At 37.1% G+C, this 20,222-nt stretch overlaps 1 protein-coding gene across 1 annotated transcript in view; it reads left to right on the forward strand.

Moving 5' to 3' along the window:
- Positions 1-18,418, forward strand: part of RHBDD1 (rhomboid domain containing 1) — a 35,739-nt gene extending 17,321 nt beyond the window's left edge. Inside the window, exons 6-7 of the mRNA XM_017822352.1 lie at positions 1,394-1,516; positions 16,245-18,418. Coding sequence (XP_017677841.1) covers positions 1,394-1,516; positions 16,245-16,360 — 239 coding nt within the window. The 3' untranslated portion in view covers positions 16,361-18,418. The remainder of the gene's footprint in view (positions 1-1,393; positions 1,517-16,244) is intronic.
- Positions 18,419-20,222: the final 1,804 nt, after the last annotated feature.

Here is a 20,222-nt window from a genome sequence, read left to right on the forward strand (position 1 = left end):
GACAGAACTACACTTTTTCTATGTGTCTGTGTAATGTTTATACAAATATATCTACATCTGTGTATACATATATGTGTATTACAAATATATAGGCATATTTGTGTAATACAAATATGTATACTCCTTTATAGCATATTGTGCAGTTACTCTGTTCAATTTTTCCTGTATAGCTTTTAAGATGGGCTGTTGCTGTTTTTATTTGGTTTATGGTTCTGGATTTTTTTTTTCCTTACCACAATCATTTTAAAAAAGAAATTATTTGTTTGTCCTCACTTCATCATCTGTGCTTGTTGTTAATCACAGAGCCTTCACACATTGCACATGGAATTGATAGAACTAGTGAGAACACAAGACTATCATTGATGGCAATAATCTGAAGATAAAAGGAAATGGCATGCTCTGCTTGTTTCATGCAAACAGATTTCCACTTTTCTAATTTTGAAGAAAATGTGTATAATTTTCCATCAGTTGGAAGACACTGGCAACACTTCTGTACTTTAATTCTTCAAAATCCCTTGTTCAGGCTGTCTGGAAATTAAAATGCCATAAAACCTTTGTCTTTTGAAGATGCAAAAATGGAATAGAAAATTGGGACTTTTTTCCACAGTTTTTTCTCAGTTTGTTTTCTGTGCTCAGGCAAGATCAGATTGTGTTGTTAAAAGGAAGGGAGTCTAGCTCAATTCTCTAGCCAAGTAATTTTTTTTTTTCTTTTGAATCCCATGTGTTTGGGTGGATGATGGTTTGTGCTTGGCTTTGGCAAACTTTACAAATGGTCAGGACCAGCTGGTTGTCAGCAGAGCAGCAGCACTCCCTGGGACATCACACGAGATCCACGGTGTGGTGGTTTTTCCAGGGCAGGTTTAGCTGTGCAGGAGCACAACATGAGCTGGATATAGGACTGCAGAAATTTGCAGGAGTCTTTTCCCATGTCTTCTCCAGGTCCAAGAATTACTTGAACTTATGATGAGGAGAAGGGAGAGATGTGAGGAAAAAAGCCTGAAATCTGCCTGTTTTGTTGTTGCTGTTCTAGAGATGTTAATAAGGTGTCCAAGTATTGACAACTAAATGTTAAAAGGAGCTGATGAAGACTATTGTTCAGCTCTTGTGTGAAACTTCTTAATAATGACAATTCTATGACACTTACTTATAACAATTGTAGAAAATGGAGAAGTTTGATCCATCTTTCTGTTGGTTTTCCCTCTCCTGTTCCCATACTCTGGTTTTGTAAATTAGAAATTAATTCATGGCATACAAGTAATTGAATCCTAATATTTTTTTCTTTCCAAAATTAAAGTGAGAAGTGAAGATAGATAGTGTAAAGATAATATCTGATTTCAGCTTGCTTACTGAGTAGCAGCAATTTATTTTCTTGATTTTTGTTTTCATTTTACAGACTATTATGGCTATTATCCAGGTTATCAATACAGAACTCCAAGGAACTACTATGATTATACTGGTGGGCTCACTGAAGAAGAACAGCTTGAAAGGGCAGTGCTAAACAGTCTTAATGAAAGAGGTAGGAATTTTATTGCATTTTATATCTTAAGTTATGATTCATACTAAGATGGGAGTCAGGAGGGAAAACAAGATGTATTCCTCATTATTTGTTTTCAGTATTTTGGACATATCTTTGGAAACAGATGAAAACTTCCTGGTAGAATTTTCAGAGAATGTAGTGTGAGAATGCAGTGTTGTTCTCTTAGTGTAATTACATTTATTCATAATTACTTGCTGTTTGATTACCTTACTACCAATGTAGTAAAAGAAATGCGCTTCTGACAAAAACCCCCTGACTAAACTAAGCTGCTGTGCCAAAAATTCTTGCATTTCTCTAAAAAGAAGTATGAAGTGGTGTAATAGAAAAATTGATGTTGCCAATATTTAAACTTTCTCTGTGTGTGGTTTTTTTGCTTTTTGTACAAATGTAATGGACAGGCAATGTGCTGATTTTTAACTCTTCACGCTATCCTTTTCTACCTCAAAGGAAGCTTATGTTCTACATGGCTGAAAAACCTGGGAAAAAATATTTAGTAATAAAAATGGTGTTTGTTTCTAACTGAAATGTATTAGTATAAAATGTATGAAATGCATTCAGTGGGATATATTTTATCTTTTTATGATGCAAGTGTAATGAAAAGGGAAAGAATACCTTGTAGAATCTGTTGCTCACTTTCTAAAAACTTCAAGACTTGAGGGAAAATCTGTTTAACGTGACTGACAGCACATGATTAGAGCATCACATGTAAAATTTTAGTCATGGTTATGCAGTATTTTTATACTGAATGCTAAAGTAAAGGTCAGAAATGAATATAGTGTGTGTTGTCTGGTGTTGATATAGTTTTTCATATCAAGCATTGCTTCATCTTGAATGTGTTGTATGTCTATGGATTCTTGTAGGAAGTCAGCCACAGGCTTTGGATGCTCCTTAACTTAAAATATCTGAAAGATTTCTTTTAAATCTGGTGAAGTTGTAACATTTAATCTTAAGAAAAATAATAATATGACTGAATATGTCATAAACATAATTTTTCTTTTTCATAATTTTGGTATTTCATCTTCCTGGGTGCAAGGAACCATTTATTAGGAAAGAGATACAGAGGCCTCTACTTGTACCTGCAACCCTTCAAATGCAGAGCACCATTCATAAATCTCCACTCAGAAAATTAATTTACACCACTGTTATGGCTGTCAGAGAAATACCAGGCAAAATATGAAAACCAATATCTTGACAAATCATCATCACTTTTACTTTCACACCTTCTGTGATCCTATTTCTTATTATGAAGAACATGTTGTGTTATCTGGAAGATGGTTTTAAAAAGTCAGCAGATGAGGCAAAATTGTAATAGAAAAAGACTTTTTCAGTTTGACAAATTCATTAACATATTGCTTAAAGTAAATACAGCTCTTTGCTTTATTGGCTTTGTATCTATTGTGAGAGTGACTTGGGAGGAAGAAGTGTGGACTTTTAGGGAAATTAGGGAGTTTTTAAGGGTTTTTTTTCTAGTTATCTTCCTTTTTTTGTTCACCTTTGTTCTGCCTAAGTGTCCCTCAGCATTGTAAAGCTAGAAACTTAAAAAATCCCCTAACGTTTTCTACAGCAAATTTATTGCCTTAGTGTATTTGTTTTACAAATTAATGCAGTCTGAGCAGTCCCATTTCAATCAAATCTAAGACAGTGAAATCTTAGCTTTCAAATAAGTCAATAAAATAGCACTTAGTCCATCTGGTCTGTCAGCAGAAGATAGTAAATGAGTTACTCTTTGTGCTATCTTAAGAATTTTTAGAAATTAACCAAGTAATATGTTGCCCTATGTAATTTTGGAAGGGAATGGGTCTAAAATGGGCTTTATTGTATGGGATACTGTCTATTTTACTGTCTCTTTAACACATTTTTTGTAATTTTTAGCGTGGAGTTTGAGAAAGAAATCCTTCAAAGCTTTTGATATGAAGCATTTTGAAATGTTACTTGCAAGAATGAGCCATGTTTGTGGTCTATTTTTAAACTATCAAGGAAACAGAAAACTAATAACAATGATAAAATTATGATAATATAAATAAGTAGACACTATGCATTCTGAAGTCTTCCACATATCAGGGTGAAACATTTGCAACGTTCATTTGGAGCCTTAATCTAAAATGCTACAGTCAGTAAGTATAGTAAGTATATCATTGTATATTGCTTCCAATATCATTTGGTGTGATCAAATAGACAGAGATCTTGTTTTCAGTGGTTTCACAGGACTGTTTTATTTTGCACCTCTCTCTCCTACCTGCTGGAGCACTTCAGTTTGGACAAGCGAGACTTTAGAGTTGAGCTCTTTAAAATATTTCCTTAGACAAGCTGCATAAAGGTTACACTTGCCTGTGGGCAGCTGTCTTATTGCACAAAGGAAGGAATACAGAGCGTGTCGTCGATCAGACCTGTTTTAGGGACACAAAGGATGAGGTGGAATTTGCTGGGCTAATGGGAATTAGGATATTCTTCCCTGTCAGTTTGAAAAATAATTAGCTTGAATGAGCACTATCCTTTGAACATGATACGTTTCCCCTAAAGCGTGAACATTCAGAGGTTCTTGTAATTACATGGATGATGAAACAGGTACTTAACATGACAAAAAATTACATAAAATAATTTGAAATAGAGAGCTAAATGGTTGTAAAAGCAGGTACCACAATCAATTTAGGGCTCTCTCTTCATATTAATTTTTTCCCCAACTATGACACTTAAACCATCACAGTTGCTCTGTAACTTGGACAACAAAGTACTGCAGTAACTTCGATTGATTATTAATATTTTTCATGCTTAGTTGGACAAGGACATTTATTGTCTTTTAGGCCACAAACTGTAGCATTATAGATTTAGAATGCTGATCCAATGTTTATAAACTGATTTATAAACTGCTGTGATAGTATCCTGCTAAACTAATTAGAGCCAGTGACATAATACAGTATTTCCTCCTATCAGTTGTTGTCCCCAACTGAAAACTAATTCATACTATGACATGCACTGAGTTTAAGCTCAGTAGTTACTGTTCTATAATCCTATACATGGGTTATCTAAACTCACCATAAAGATACAGCATTTCTATTTATTGTACATTCAGGCATTCCTGATTCTGAACTGCAGATCCTGAACATTTCTGTAATAATAATAATAATAATAATTAATGTCTAATGCAAGAAGAGAAATTTAGGCTTGTTTGAGATGTATGTAGGAATCACTTTCAAGACTGTCAAACGATCATAGTGATTTAGATCCATTTGCTGAAAGGAACTTCTACTTATATTTTTTTCCATTGCCAGTTTTGGATATGTTGTTGCTTCAAACAAGTATCCATTTACACAACAATAATTGTTTTTCTCTCCAGAGTTTGTTGTTTGGGCTTGTTGAGTTTTTTTAAAATTTTTATTCCTATAAGTCTGTGTTTGTTTCAAATTGCAATAATTCTTCCTTTACTTAAGAAAATAATTTTGGCTTTAAAAAAATCATATCCTTTGATATTTAAACTCCTTTAACTAGGAAGTTCAAATACATTATTGCCATTCTAGTTTAATACTGCTATTAGCAGCCACCATTAATGTAACCCCAGTATAACTATATCTCTGATCTATTGTTTGTTTGCTATTCTGCTCACAAGAAATATCTTGATTAGTGTGGGATGTGGATTTGGATTTTTGTTGTGGTGGGTGTTTGGGATTTTTTGTGAGCTGAACTTCTAAGTGTCTGACTTTCAATGTCAATAATGTTAAGAATCCCTTGCAAGCTCATGTTTCTCCACAAAGGAATTTCCCTCTTTTTCGTAAGACTGGTTTTTTTAAACATGTAGGTGATTATAGTTTGTAATTAAAGAGAAAGTATCAGATATAGATATTCCTCTTCTATTTTATAATGAAACAATCTCTATAAGCATTTTTTTAGTTTTAATTTAAAACTGAACAAAAAAACCCCATCCACTCAAAAGTTTATAGGTGGCCAAGTATGGGCTAGTTATAGGTATGTTTGGTGCAGTTAGGAAATATCTTGGCATCTGGCTTTACCTGTTCTGAGTTTGAAAGGGTTCCTATTTCTGTTTGCTTCTACTGAGACAGGCCTTTTTATTGGTAGTCTGTGAAATTTGCCAAATCCATGGATTACGCAGCAAGAATAAAACTTGTGTGATTAGACTAGAGAAATACTGAATAATCTTTTTTTTTTTTTTGGCAGTCAGTGTTATCTTTCCCTTCTGCAAATGTAGAAGTGCCAGTCTTTGCGTTTGTTTATGCTGGTTTTCTGTAGAAATACCTTAAAATAGATAATAAGCTCAAATGTGCAGTGTGTGATATCAGATTAAAATACATTTCATAAAGCCATATGCTAGGACTTGGACTTCAAGAATCAGATACAACTTCTGTGTTGAGTTTTGCTTTTTGTGGTTTTTTTTTTTGTTTTGTTTCATTTTGGGAGGTTTTTGCGTGTGTGGTTTTTTGTTGGTGGTGGTTTTGTTTGTTTGGTTTTTGTGGGTTTTTTTTGTTTGTTTGTTTGTTGGTGGGTTTTGTTGTTTTTCTTTTTTTTAATTCAGGTTATGTATGGTCTCAGATATCCAACACACTTCTTGGAAAAAACTTTCCTCTTTAAGTAGAGCTCATGTTCTAAATATCTTTTTAAAACTGCAACTGTGCTCTGTGATCCTGATCACCAGCACTTCCTTAAGGCAAATTTCCAGGAAAATAAATCAGCACATTTTTATCATTTCCATACAAAGCTTTGGGAACGGTGTAAGTAGCAAACAGCTTGCAACAAGAAGCGTGGCTAGAATTCTCTTACAAATATTTAATGAATGTTCTTTCATCTGTGTCCTCATAAATACAGTGGTTGATGTAGGATAAACCAGGTTTGCTGAAAATTAGAACCAGAAACCTCCTGATTCTCTTGATAGTGGTGATAAAACTTCACCAGATAGGTAAGATGTACCACTAAGGCTTTCACCATGGGCACATCTTTTTAAACCAGAGCATGAGCAGCTGTGAAATACTCTGGGATTGAGAACAGTTCTGTAAGGTGGGTACTTCTGGAAATGCTGCCCAAAGGGTTTAACTTCCTTTGATCTTCAGGCAACAAGCTGACAGTGACATAGTTGGTGATATAGGTTCTGATTATTGCTACAAAAGATCTTGAGATGAGAATTTATTCTAATTTTCATGCTAAACTGTATAAACAGGACTGAGTATTTTTTCCTGTGACTTCCTGAATGTGCAAATAGATCCTCAGGCCCTGCCAATGCAGTTTTCTTTTGGATGGTTTCCTTCTTGCAAACATTTTAACTGCTGAAGACAATTAAAATAGGAGGAAAACAATAGGAATAGTTAAATCTTTGTATCTAGAGATGTTTTGCTTACATTCACACTACATCTGTTATAAAGCTTTGCATTTGGAAATAGAGGCCTCTTGGTGTTATGATCAGTGATATAAATGGGAGTCTTCTCTCTGACTTCAGTGGTCTCTGGAAACATTATTTGCTTCAGTAACTTGAACGTTGTCTTAAAGGAACTTTGTCTTAAAAGTTGCTCCTTTCCCAGAGGGTTTGGCAGGGTCACCTTGCTGGGGAACAGGCAGATCTGCTCAGCAGCTGTGGCATAATCAGAAGAAGCTGCGTGTGGGCTCCATCAAAGCACTTCCTTACCCTTTGGAGAAAGTGGTAGTTGCTGTGGAGTGGCTCCAGCCTGCACTGGTGTCTCCATCCGTCCATCTGGGTTTTTCTTAGTCTTGGCATTGGGAAATGGGTATTGTTCAGAGTGTCTTTGTTGTTGTGAGTCTTTGTTAGGCAAGCAGAAATGCAGCAAAGGGAAAACAAAGTGTTTTTTTATGAATTAAGATTGTTGCAACTGTTAACAAACTTAGTCTGGGAATGTTTTTACTGGTAAACTAAGGTCAGTGAATATTCCTAATTTTAGATTTATCCGTGATTTACTATTTTAACTGTGGTTTGTCATTGAATTAATTCTATAGACTATGTATAGTTTATATTTTGTTCATTGGGACCATCTTAAAAATGATGTTCTGAGGTCTTTTTCTGATGTCTGACTGAATAAATTAGTCATTTACTACTGAAAAGGATACCTTGCTATGTGCAGCTGAACAAAATAATTCTACTATGTTATGGTAAATATACAGCCAACCTGAAATTCTTCTTTTAACTGAAGTTATTCATGGCTTCCTTACTACTCTGAAGAGGAATAGATGTCTGTCTGTCTTAGCCTAGAGATTGGTTAAGTGGCATGTTTATATGGAGGTTTTTTGAGTTGGTTAGTAAATCCCTTTCAGTCCTTGGCAATGAAAGATATATTTGGGTTTGTGTATCAGCCATTTAATAATGAGTTTAGCCTTGGTTAGGTTAGTTAACATCAGAAGATTATTAGATGGTTAGAAAATGCAGTGAGATTATTTTATGCCATCTCTCCTGTGGTATTTTCAGTATCCAGCTAAAGAGCACTAGCTGGAAGGTAGCTGTAAAACTAGTCCCCTTAATTCTTTACTGAAGGGCATCCAGTCCAGCAAGGTCCATATCCTCCTGCTTCTACTTTGTAGCATTGATTATTTGTAGCAAATGGGTGATCTGAGACTGCAGTAAGCTTTTGGCTTATGCTGAGGTGGTGACTGAAGGTCTCTAAAAGTGTTACAAATGTGCTTTTAACAATTTACATAACTTTAACAAGAGTTTGTTATTTTGGTGATACAGATACAGCAAAGACGAGACTTGGAGGCGTCATTAAAATAAATATAAAAATCCTCAATTATGGAGGGATTAAAGATTAAGTCTTAGCCATGTCTTCTAACCAAAACAAGTTATCAGACATTTGGGAGGGAGTGGTTTTTGTGTGTTTCTCAATTCTATCATCTCTTTTAAAAGCAAGAGAGAGGGAGACTGTTTGAGATTGTTCTCGCTTGCTCCTCTAACACTCCAGCTGTATCTGGATTCATTCATTGTATGTTTCTTTCCTCAGAAATTCATTACCCTCAATTAATTTCCTGCTAATTTGATTTTTCATTTGTCAGCTGTTCCACAGCACAGAAACAGGAGTTACTTCCACTTCTCTTCTTCACCAGTTCATGTTCAAGTCTGTAGATGAGGCACATTGGCACCAGCACCAGGAAGAATAGTTTGCTTCATAGCATGACAGAATTCTTTTTAATACATTGACAGAAACTCAAAGGGCAGTGTTGGAAACAATAGTGCAGGCTAATAAATGTGGTCTGTTTGGAGCTGAGGAGGAAAAAATTGGACAGTGATAAGTGCTAAAAGCCAAATCTCTCAGACTGTATAGCATGTCTGTGTTTTGCAGAGGGAAGGACATGAAAGAAAAAAAACAGTTTTGCCATTTTATATTTTTTATTCAGTTGTAGTTCCTGTCTGGCTTCTAGTGCAACACAAAACAGTGGAAAGGCTGCTGTGTTTTGTTTGTCTCAACTCTTTCTGGAAGCTCCTAGTCTTTCTGAAGCATGAGAGGAGAAAAAATACATGCATCGCCTTTCCCTAGTATTCCCTGTACAATTCAGTAAATCAGAAGGTGGTTGTTAAACTGACCTAAAGACTTGACTACTAATTGGCTGGAAGATGTGAAAGAACTAGAGCAAGACTGGGCTTTTGACTCAAGCTTCTCCCTGTCCTCCAGTTAGCTGCTTCCAATTCCAAATGCATCCAAAATATCTGGTTGATTTTGCATTAAAATTATATGTTTGGATGTTTATAAACTGAGAGAACTCCCATTTTCTGAAATAGAACACTTTAAATATTGGTATTTCTGCATAAAAAAGCAAGGTAAATCAGGTATATACCACAGGTATGACAATGTAGCATGCTGGATGTGATCTGTAACATGGCCAAGAGCAGTTTGTGAACTTCAATTTTATACAGTTGTTATACCATAGTTAGCAGGGCTATGCTATTTGTGGAAGAAATACTTTATATAAAACTGGTATAAATGAAAGCCGAGCAAGTGTTCAAAGTTATGACATTTGACCAAATATTTTCAAACCACTACTGCTTAGTAGTATCAATAAATAAACTGTAGATCTTTCGCACCTGTTTTAACAATCTTGATCTCTTTCTTGAAGGATGTCGTTCTGGGCCCCCCAAAGGACATCAACAGCTCTTTTTTTCTTGAGGAAAGTTCCACATGTGGTCATTTTCCCATACATTTTTTCATATTTCCATTCTCTGTTTCAGGAGGAAAATCGACCTTCTTTTTGTGAGCCATGGGAGGGTTACCTGAGGGTAGAGAAACAGGTGCTCTACAGTGTCTGTATTTCCTGAAAGAAAGGTTTGAAGGGGCTAAACAAATATCCTAGTTTTGGTGACTGTGTAAGCTGTCTTTGAACTCAAAACAGTTCCTAGAAAAATGATTGAAAGAGCTTGCCAGGTCTGTGAGCTCTTTGGCCACTGAATTATTGCTCTTATTCTTTGACAGCAGCACAGGTGCCGAGCTGGAGGTGTGATCTGTCATGGAATGACACGGTAATAGGGAAGATGCAGTGAAGCAATGACACTGTTTAAAATGGTGATGTCTACACGAGATAATCCTGATGGACCTGCGTTTGGGTGGACCCAGGATAGTGGTCTTTGAGAGAGCAATTTGTTGGCTGCAGGAAGCCTTGTTTCAAGAAAAAGAGGAAATCCCACAATGAGTTTGCAATGAACCAAAGCAATACCTGAACCTTGGCTCTGCTAAGGGCAGATTCTTATTTCACACCTTTCAAAGGCTGGGAAAACCAAAGCCAGGATTATCTTTGTGTACACTTGGGCATGAAATGGTTATTTATGAGGGACCTGTCAGGACTCTCCTCTTGGCACAGACCTGTCTTTTCATTCATTTGAGAGCTCTGTTGGTTTGCTGTGTGGTACTTGCTGTGTTCAAAAGAGATTATTGCTTGTCTGTGATTACCTTCTATAGCAAAGCTTCTCCAAAAGTAAGAGCTTTTTAGAAATGAGCAATGTCTGTTTTCTGTATGGGTATGTGAGTGTTTGTATAGTTTGGGTTTTGTATGGGTACCACGTTCATTAGTTCCAGGGCAAATAGTGATACCGAAAATTGCAAGCTATTCAACTGAAATATTCTAGATTCTGCTTTAACACAGCTAAAGCTAGCATGAGATAGAAATGCAGACATGCTGTGTTGTAGTAACACTGCTACTGGTTTGCTACACTCACCTTCTTTTATCCAGCAGCATCAGTATTTATCAAAGACCTAATTGCATATTTCTGCTAGTCAGAGTTTCGTGGTTTGGTAGCTTGATAAATTGTTCCTAAATCTTACAGAAACTCTCTTGCAAATCCTATTACCTAACGTAAAACTGAGGCCATAACTTCGGAGAAGAGGAAAAAATCAGGTGAGCATTTTTGATGTAACATTTCTGTGGCTTGAACTACAAGCAGAACTGAAACCTCATGTGGAGATTTTGTCTGTTTGGCTCACCCTGTAAGATGACCAGACAATTTATCTTCCTTATGTTGAATTTCCTACAGTGGAGTAAAAAATGCACACTTCACACACATTCTACAGGTATTGCTGTCACACTGCCAGGATGGCACGTTTCAAGTTGTCCTTGTGTCTGATCTCGGTGATTGGGGGGCACTGTATAGGTGACAACTAAATGACTGGCTCATTTGCACTGCCAGCTGGCTGCAGCACTTCTGCTGGGCTGTGCCACGGCCAGATCCATGGCTCTGGTGTTCCTATGAAATCTGTGCTGCTTTGTGCACTGCTCTGCTGGCCTGTGCAGTGAGGCTGGGTGGAGGTCACATGTCTTATTCAGCAGAGCAGGTCTGAATTGTCTGTTACTGATGTAGTAGAACTACTAATTCCAGTGATGTTGGGTATGTCCTTTGCCCTCTGTGCTTTCTTTGGGGAAAAAGTTCTTTTTTTTTTTTCCTAGTATTGACTGTTACTAGAAGAGCTGATATTTTCCATCACATTTGGAGCTATTTCTGAGATACTCTAAGTGACGAATTGTTGTCACTAACACTGTTAGTGCTTTTTCACCTCTTCCTGCCTGCTCTCCTAGATCATGCATCTGGGGACTGTACCTTAGTATTTGAAGTGCTGAGAATATGTGAAAAATATCTGAGGAAGGGGACACTGAGCTGATCACTTTTATAGTGAAAAGCCTTGGAGTGTGTTGTGCATGTTAAAGGGTGACAGTGTTGTATTGCAGATGCTTAAAATAAGAAAAGCAATAGACAAATCTTACCTGGTAACAAGATATGCAGAATGTATAGGGTTCTTTTACAGAAGACAACTGTGTTTGCTCTTCAGCCTCAGGGGTATGGTGTTGGTTCTGCACTTGGCCCGGTCACAATAGCAAGTTAAATTCTGAATTTAGGACTGGTTTTAGCACAGAACAAAGTGTATATGTATTCCAGTGGCTTTCACTTTGCCTTCCCTTTGATGAAACCCTTTGTGACAGAAAGTGCTAGATGCTGGCAAATGATCCTGGGGTTTCAAAGCAGCCAGACAATAAACAGCTCTGTAATATTCAGTGCAGCAGCTTCTCTAGAGCCCATCTGTTTGAAAATAACCCCAGTTCTGCTTACAAGGCAGAGTACTTTGCTAGCTGATGTTTGTCCCCATTTCCACGTGGCCAGGGTGGTTCTAGTGCCATCTCTTGAGAGTGTCCTGGATGGCAGGAGCCCAAACCAGTGCACCTTATGGTGTAAGGATCTGTCTAACATCTCATTATTTAATCATCTTCTTGCATGTTAATAGAGTCATCTGTCCGTGGTTACAAGTGTGAGTTTAATATTGCAAGCTAAGATGTGCCCTCTCTCCTCCTGTTTAATTTCCTGAGGGAGAAGAGAAGCAGAGGCCCACTTGGAATTGTCATCCTGGGCATCCTTTACTGAAACCAGTCCCTCTGCATGGGCTGGACTTGCATTGTTTGACGCGGAAATTGCTCCTCAAGCACCTCCCTCCGAATTGCTTAAAGGAGTTGGGTGTGTAATAGTGTCTGGCTTCCTTGCTTTTCACAAGATGATGATCAGATCTTTCCAAATGAAAAAGGCATGGCCTAAGCCTAGATGGAATCAGCTCTTCCCTCTTTGCTGACATCTCTTTCTGACATTTGTGGTTGTGTGACTGGAGTTGGTTCTGGTGGGCAGGGCACTTCTGGGCTGGACCATGCTGTTGGTTCAGTGTAATGTGAGCTCTGAACGTCCACAGCGGAAACTTCTGCTGTTTGTACAGCAGTAAGAGGTGCCTGTGTGGCAACATCCATGGCACATGGAATAAAACTAATAAGTATTATATTTTGTGTTGTGATTATGCCTTATATTTTCCAAATACATCATGCAGTGGGTATAGTAACAGAAGCCAAAGTTTTTTAATATTCATGTTTTCCTCAATTTTACCTTTTTTTCAAAACAAGTGTGGTTTAGTTGAAGAGTGATCAAGAAAATCTACTGCCAACCTGATGGTCCTGTAAGAGTACTCAGTGTGGTAGTACCTAATTAGAAATAATCTTTTACTTGCAAATGAGTTGATACAAGTAAGTGCTATTCAGCATCAGTTCAGTAATGAAATGAAAGTTCAGGGTTTGCTTCATAAATGTCTCAAATACAAATCCAGAAGGCACATTGAAATATTTATTAAATTCCCTTCTGCTATCATAAAGTCTGTAAGGAAGTTTTGGGCATTATCAGTTGTTGTAAGTTAGTAGTACTTAGAATTACATGAGAACAGAAGAGAAATATATTTGTACTGCAGAGTTAAGTCTTTAATTTGCAAGACTTGGATCCAGTAAGACAGTCTTAATTTCTTACATTTATTGTTGGTTGAGTTTCTTATGTACTGTCTCTGTTTATGTAGAATTTAGAATGTATTTTATTGTCCTGAATCAGAAATACTATTTAATGAGGTCTTTACAGATTATGTGTATCTGCTGTATCAGAATTTCAGGAATTTCAGAATTGAGATGGTTGTGTGCAATGTGTTAATTACAAAAATTAAAGCAGGTAACAGAATTAAAGATATAAGCCAAAGTTTTTCTTAAGAGCCAGAAGAACTGGGTGCAGAATTTTCAGTGCAAAGTCTCCAATATTTAACAAGGTATGGGTAATGGTCTCATATAAAGGGATATTTTTCTTTTTGCCTTCTCAAGTTGGGCAGTTGCATTTCTAAAACGACTGTGTTAAACACACAGGTAATTTGATTCTAGAACTTGAAATTGGAATGGAACTAAAAGAGTATGACAAACTCTTTAGTTCCTTGAGGGATTCCCCTGGTTAATTGTATCTTTTGACTTGAGAAGACTTCTCTAAATAGTTTCTATTTTCCTGTATTGTTTAAATCCAAGACAAAGGGTGCAAATTTGAGTAACAATCTGCAAATATGTGTTGTTTTTTTAAAACTCATTAAGATGGTCTCATCTGTCAGTACAAACAGTTTTACAGTCTGATTTCCAAAATGGTTGTGCTGGCTACTATACAAGCAGTTCCTCATGTAAATCTTGGTGTGGATCAGGTGCCAAAGGAAGAGCAGGAAGCAGAGCTGGGCATGTGCTCAGCGTCGGCGCTGGCAGTCCAGGCTGATGAGCTGAGTGTAAAACCTTCTCAGCTTCTCATCCAAGAGCTGCTTGATGTTCATAGTGGGGGAGAAATATGTTAAAAAGTGGGAACAGGCAGTGTGGGCACCTTCATGTCAGGCTGGGTGTCTGTGATGCATCAACTTTCTGACTGTGTCGTGCTGAGCAACCTTTGAGCGAGTGCCCGAAGCACCGTGCGTTGTGCCTGTGGGGCACTGTGGGTTCAGAGGGATGTGCTGCAATGCCTCAACACAGCAAGTGCTTTAGGCATCATAGGCACTTTTATTTAACGTGTGGATGAAAATGTTTAAGCTTATTGAAGCTTTGTCTGTATTACATTAATACAGTTAATGTAACATCTACATACAGTTACATCTCTTGCAGTTACAGTGCTTTTGTTGTCTTAGTCCAGAGTGCTTTGTGAACTGCAGTAACAAAAGCAACCCCTCCACAGAGTGACAGGATGGAGGGTCTCAGTCTTCTGTATTGACAGAATGCAGTTCTAGTTCACAATAGAATTAATTTTAAAATATGCCACGTAAGGGTTAATGTTTTGTTGTAACTTTGTTGTGCTATATCCTTTGGTTTTGTCTGTCATCTGGTGTTTTTGCAGTTTTCCAAATACTTTAAATACAGTCTTAAAATCCATTAGTCTTGACGTTTTTTTGCTGATGTGCTGAAAAGCCTGTGTTTGTTTCTTGCTCAGACATCAGGTGGTGTCTCAGTAGTAGCAGTGGCTTAATTACCATTTCTGAACATTGTAGCTTATAAATATTTTGGTAAGAGAAAGGTGTTATTTCATTAATATTTCTGCTGTAATTAAAAAAAAAGGTGTCAGGGAACTATTTTAGGTAACAGGATAATTTAAATATATACATACAGATGCAAATACATATATTTGAGCCTTCACATCCAGACAACTTCACTACTCACCGTATTTTTTGATATAAAATAAGATCTTTTCTTGAATATAGAGCTTTTCAAAATGTATTGTCAGTCTTTTATTTTTCAGTCAACATATAAAAGAGCATTTTGCATCTTTTTTATAGCACCTAATTCTGTTCCTAGTGGTAATTAAAGCACATGTATATTTGAAAGGCTGAGCATATTTTATGGGGACTCTGCAAGTACTCGTATACACTGTATAAGTGGTATCTGTTTTACATAACAATTAACCAAGGATGCTGTATAGTAAAAGAAATGTTTTCATAAGAAACCTCATATTTAATTGAAAATTTCACTACTGAAAAGAATTTTTTAAAACTGCAAATGTTTTCATAATTATGATTATTTAAAAAAAAGTTTATCTAACTTTAGCATTACAAGGGAGTCTTGACCCTGTGTGGTGCAGGTGAAAGTTTAAGAAATACTTAATGTTACAAAGGCTGGTTTATTATCTTTAAAGCTAATTTGCTTATCCTTAACACTGTAATTATGCTCAGGAGGCCGACTTTCATTTTTGTTCCCCAGAGCTCCTCAGCTGAGCTGGTGTGTGTAACCACAACCTTGGAATTGTTTCTTTGCTCGGTGACTTTGTGTGAGTTCTGGAGAGTTGCTTGAATAGCCTGTTCTTGCCTCCTTTTGGGGTGCCAGGGCAGAGAACTGTCAGTGCTGGTGTGCTCTTGCTGCTCAGATTATTTTGCTTACAGTTCTGTCTGAATGAGCTGCCACGTGTCCTTTCCTTCTGAAACTGCTGCCAGCTGAGGATGGGAGCTGTACGTGCATCTGGTGTGGGTCTGCACATGTTGGACTCGATGCTAAAAGCAAAAACAAAAGCTTATTTTGCCAGAAGTAACTGCTGAGGACATTTAAGTAGTTTAACAATCTGGAGTTCACTGTGTAAAGCAGGGATCATAAAAATGTGAATACTTGTTAATACTTGTTATTAACAGGTTAATACTTGTTAGATGCTCCTTTGGTTGTGGTTTTTTGGTTTGTGTTTTTTGATTGGTTTGGTGGGTTTTTTGGGGGGTAGAGGTGGTAGTTTTATTGTTTGGTGTTTTGTTTTTGCTTTTTATTTGACTTTAGGAGCAGTTGCTGGAAGTTGTAATTGCCCCGAAACCATCAGAATTGAAAACATTCAACTCCCCGTTCCCTTTGTGTTGTGGTGCTTTGGCTTACAGGATATATGTGCATTTTTCTTGTATTACACAACCAAATAACAGTTGTTTTTCGCTGTGTCTTGTAGATTTTGGTGGAGCAACGTCTAACAACGAGCGGCGGCCGTACGGGTTTTGGTTCCCACCTGAGCGCTCAGAGGAGGAAATAAGAAGGCAAAGGCTCCGTAGGTTTGAGAGACGATGAAACGGCCACGTGTCTGTGGGAATTGTAAAGTGCTCTGCTGAGTTACCAAAATATTTGCAGGTTCATTTGTAAGCTGCAATTTACAGATTAATTTATGATCTTTCTTCCACTATTTTTACTACTGCTCACAAAGCTGCAGAGGGTCTTGTGAGTTCAGGCTCAGAATTGGAACTTGAACAAAAAGTGTGAGGTGGGAATCAGAATGTGATCTTTGGCTGTCTCCATCTTAGTGCACCTTAATTATGGAACAAGACTGATGGTTTTGCCAAACTGTCTTTTTATTCCTTAAGTTATTTTGTGTAGCTCTAAGAATTCCTTGGCTTTTTGACTGCTGTTGTTCTCAGACAACAAGTTCTCTTCATCCGTCACAGCTGAAACATTAAATTTTCTATGTAACTTTAAAACTATGCAATTTTTCATTACAAGCCTTTCTCCATTAGCCATGATGACCAACTTTTTTGGGGGGATTGTCATGTGAAATGGCATTTGAAAAGATTGCTTTGATGACAATGGCTAGATCATTTGAGTCCAGGCTTAAGCTTCTGAACAGTCTTCCAAACTGTGTGAAAAATAGCTGCAGCTATCCCTACCCTGTGGAATTCTTTCATACAACCTTTAGTGTTGCAGTCTTCCTCAAAACACACCATTTTTTCTTGAGCTTATATGTGATAAAACTGGGTTGTAACTACTTATGATTTCCTAAAGCCTTTCTTAATCTTTAAATATTAAATATTCTTAATATGCTTTAAATCAAAAAGTGCTGCCCTTTACAGAACTGAAATAATTTGTTAGGAGTTTTATGGAAAGGGAGGTGGATATGCCATACAAAGAATATATTTATGTAGTAACGTACTTTTCTAAAGCATCTATTTCTCTAAGAAGGCTTGGAAATTGTATTGTGTATGTGCTGTTCATGCGGCTTTGGAAATTCCACTATTTATTTATCTTGTTTGAAGACCAGTAGCAGAGGTGAGAGTTTGCAGACTTGTGGAGACCATGCCTAAATATAAGCTACCTTGAATTCCTCATTTTCTAGAAAGAAATTCCCTACCTAGCTAGAGGAGTTGATAGGAGAGCTGAGAGTTCTGTTGTCCCCTTGGGCAGACCCTCCACCCAGCAGCTGTCCTGCCTGTTCAGCAGTGTTAACTAACAAACCTGGAGGGCTTTGCTTCCAGGCATTTTATCTTCACAATGGAAGAATTTCTTCCTGTTTTCAGTCCTGGAGAGGTGTGATTGCCCAAGAATAACTTGGTTATTGGTACAGACCTATTGGAATCTCTTCATCAGCACTGGTGTAGTAGAGCATTAGGATGAGCAATTTAAGGATTTCACCAACCTGTGCTTTATGAAGTCTAATTTTCTACAGGATTGATCACTTGAATGTATAAAACAGTGCTGTATTTTTGATATAGCAAAATAACCTGAAAATAATTTCTTTTTTACTGTGTTCTTTACATAAATAATGCAACTTCAGTTTGTAGCTAATGTATGTAGGGAAAGCTTTCATTTGCTGAGGAATGCACAAGCTGTTCAGTTCTGGGATGCAGACTTCGGCCATGACTGCAGTGTGAGTTTGGGTGTCTTGTTCAGTAGTGTAAGAACACTTAATATTCTGCAAAGGGCTTTCTGGCAGATTCTAAGGCACTTAGTACATAGAGAATGTTAATTTTTGGTGCTTTTGGGCTTGGTTGTTTTTGTATATATGCAGTAGCCATAGAATAAAACAGCACATACTTTTATAGAAGGCCAACTTTTCTGTGCTCACCAAAAATAAGTATCAAAAACCTACATATTTTTCTCAGCAGGTGGATGGAAATGAGAAGGAAGTAGCATTGGTTCCTCAGACAAATCTTCTAATGCTCTGGTCAAAAGTTTCAGTGTGACTCACTGTGTCTGTTACGTTCTGATATTTAACTTATTTAAAACCACTGGATTAGCAACTTGTCAGTTGAAAAATACTTAGAGAAAATCAAAAATCTGATTACAATGCTATAAGCACTTGTTTTTGTGAAGTACAAAAATTTTCAGTACTAATAATTGTTCATTGTTCTGACCTTTTTGTATATAAAATTGTAATAAATATTTTTTTAATATTTAAAGCTGTTTGGTTTTAATTATAGTAATTAATAAGGTGTATATTTTAAATTACAGAGCTGCTGCCATGTTGTTAGAAAGTAATTGTGATACCAAGGGGGCAGATGGATTGTGTTGGGACTAATTTTGTTTCTTTTTATTTAGTGACAGTTTGGGAATTAGATTATTGAAAAGTTCCAGTACTTACAGTATTTGGAAAGTTTATTAAACAGCATGATTCTTGCTCATTGCAGGGGGTTGAACCACATGGCCTTGAAAGGTCCCTTCTAACCCAGACTGTTCTGTGATTCCTTAGTAGGATTTTTACCATTAAAGCTCCCACAAGTTTAGGTTTTGGAGCACCAGTGAGGGGAGATGTAGCAGATGAATCCCTGCCATATGCTCTGCTGCACTTCATCTCTTCAGGGACAAAAATTAAGGGCAATCTCCACAGATGGGTGTTCCATGTTGCATGTTCTCTGGCACTATTTAGTGCCTGATTAAGCCTCAAGTAAGGACTTTTTAAGAAAATGTAGCTTTGTATAAAATATTTTAGCGTCTGCAGTTTGATTCCTTTGTTGCAGGAGCTGTGATTTCTTGTGAGATTTTGTACTTCCTCTAAACTCTGTGATCAGGTACCATGTAAGAAATTCCACCCCCTAATTAATCCTAATCAGCAGACTTGTTAACAGGCACATTCTTGAAATTTAATGGTTGAATGACCTAACATATTATTGTTAATAAATAGGGGTTTCTTGCAGTCCAGAATTAAGATGTGATGAAAGAACTGTGTGTTTAACTTTAAAATTCTTTTTCCTCTTCCATCTTGTCTTTAAGCACAGGCAAATTGTAAAAAGTGAAAGGGAGACTTTAACTCTTATCACTGATAAAATTTGTTCATACCACAGATAGGCAAATAAGGAAAAAAGAGCCTAAATACTGATTCATTAAATTAGTGATGGAATGATGATGTGTCTGGGTAGAGAAAAAAATTCTTTATTAAAGCAGACCTTACTAGGTTTTATGCTAAAAAAAAAAAAGGGCAGAAAAGAGGGAAGAGGGCATACCTGAGAGAGGTAAAGCCTTTGGTTTTTAACTATATATTAAAAAGCTTAAATTGCCAGTGGTTGATGAAGCAGCTGTGAGCATTGTCAGCCCAAGGCAGTTACCTGGACCAGTGAGGGAAGAACAACTTGCCTCTTCTGTGATGACAACATGAATGGGAATGCCTGCAGGACAAAACTAACTTTCTTTGGTCATCCTTTGCTCTCTTTAATTATGATCCTCATGTGACAAGTGTATATAGTGTTAATATAAAAATGAAGAACTGTTGAACCTTTGAATCTGCTGCTTGTGCCTGGACCTGGCACTCAGTAGGTGAGAGCGTCTGAAGATCACACAGCAAGTCTGAGTGAAACAGTGAATGAGTGACTTAGGAAGCAGTTTGGGTACAGCTGCCTTTGCTGTTGTTGTGAGGTGATGGGAAGGGGTGTTGCAGTTCATTTTCACTTCTGGTTCTGGGGCTGGTGAATTGTAACCAGTTTTGTTTAGCACTGAATGACTAAGTGTGAATCACGCTTCCGCACAACAGCTGGCGAACAGATCCTCATGTTTATGTGCTGTGGCTTCTTGAGTGTGCAGACATGAAGGACAGAATCATCTTATGGTTTTATTACAAGCTTCTCATTGTTTCCTACATATGAAAAAAAAACAAACCAGTTATTTCTTATTTGTTACCAGATTTCAGAGGGCAAGAAAATATTAACACTGCTGAGCTTTCAGCTGTAGG

The sequence above is a fragment of the Lepidothrix coronata genome, unplaced genomic scaffold, assembly GCF_001604755.1.
Source record: "Lepidothrix coronata isolate B3197 unplaced genomic scaffold, Lepidothrix_coronata-1.0 Scaffold97, whole genome shotgun sequence".
Lineage (NCBI taxonomy): Eukaryota > Metazoa > Chordata > Aves > Passeriformes > Pipridae > Lepidothrix > Lepidothrix coronata.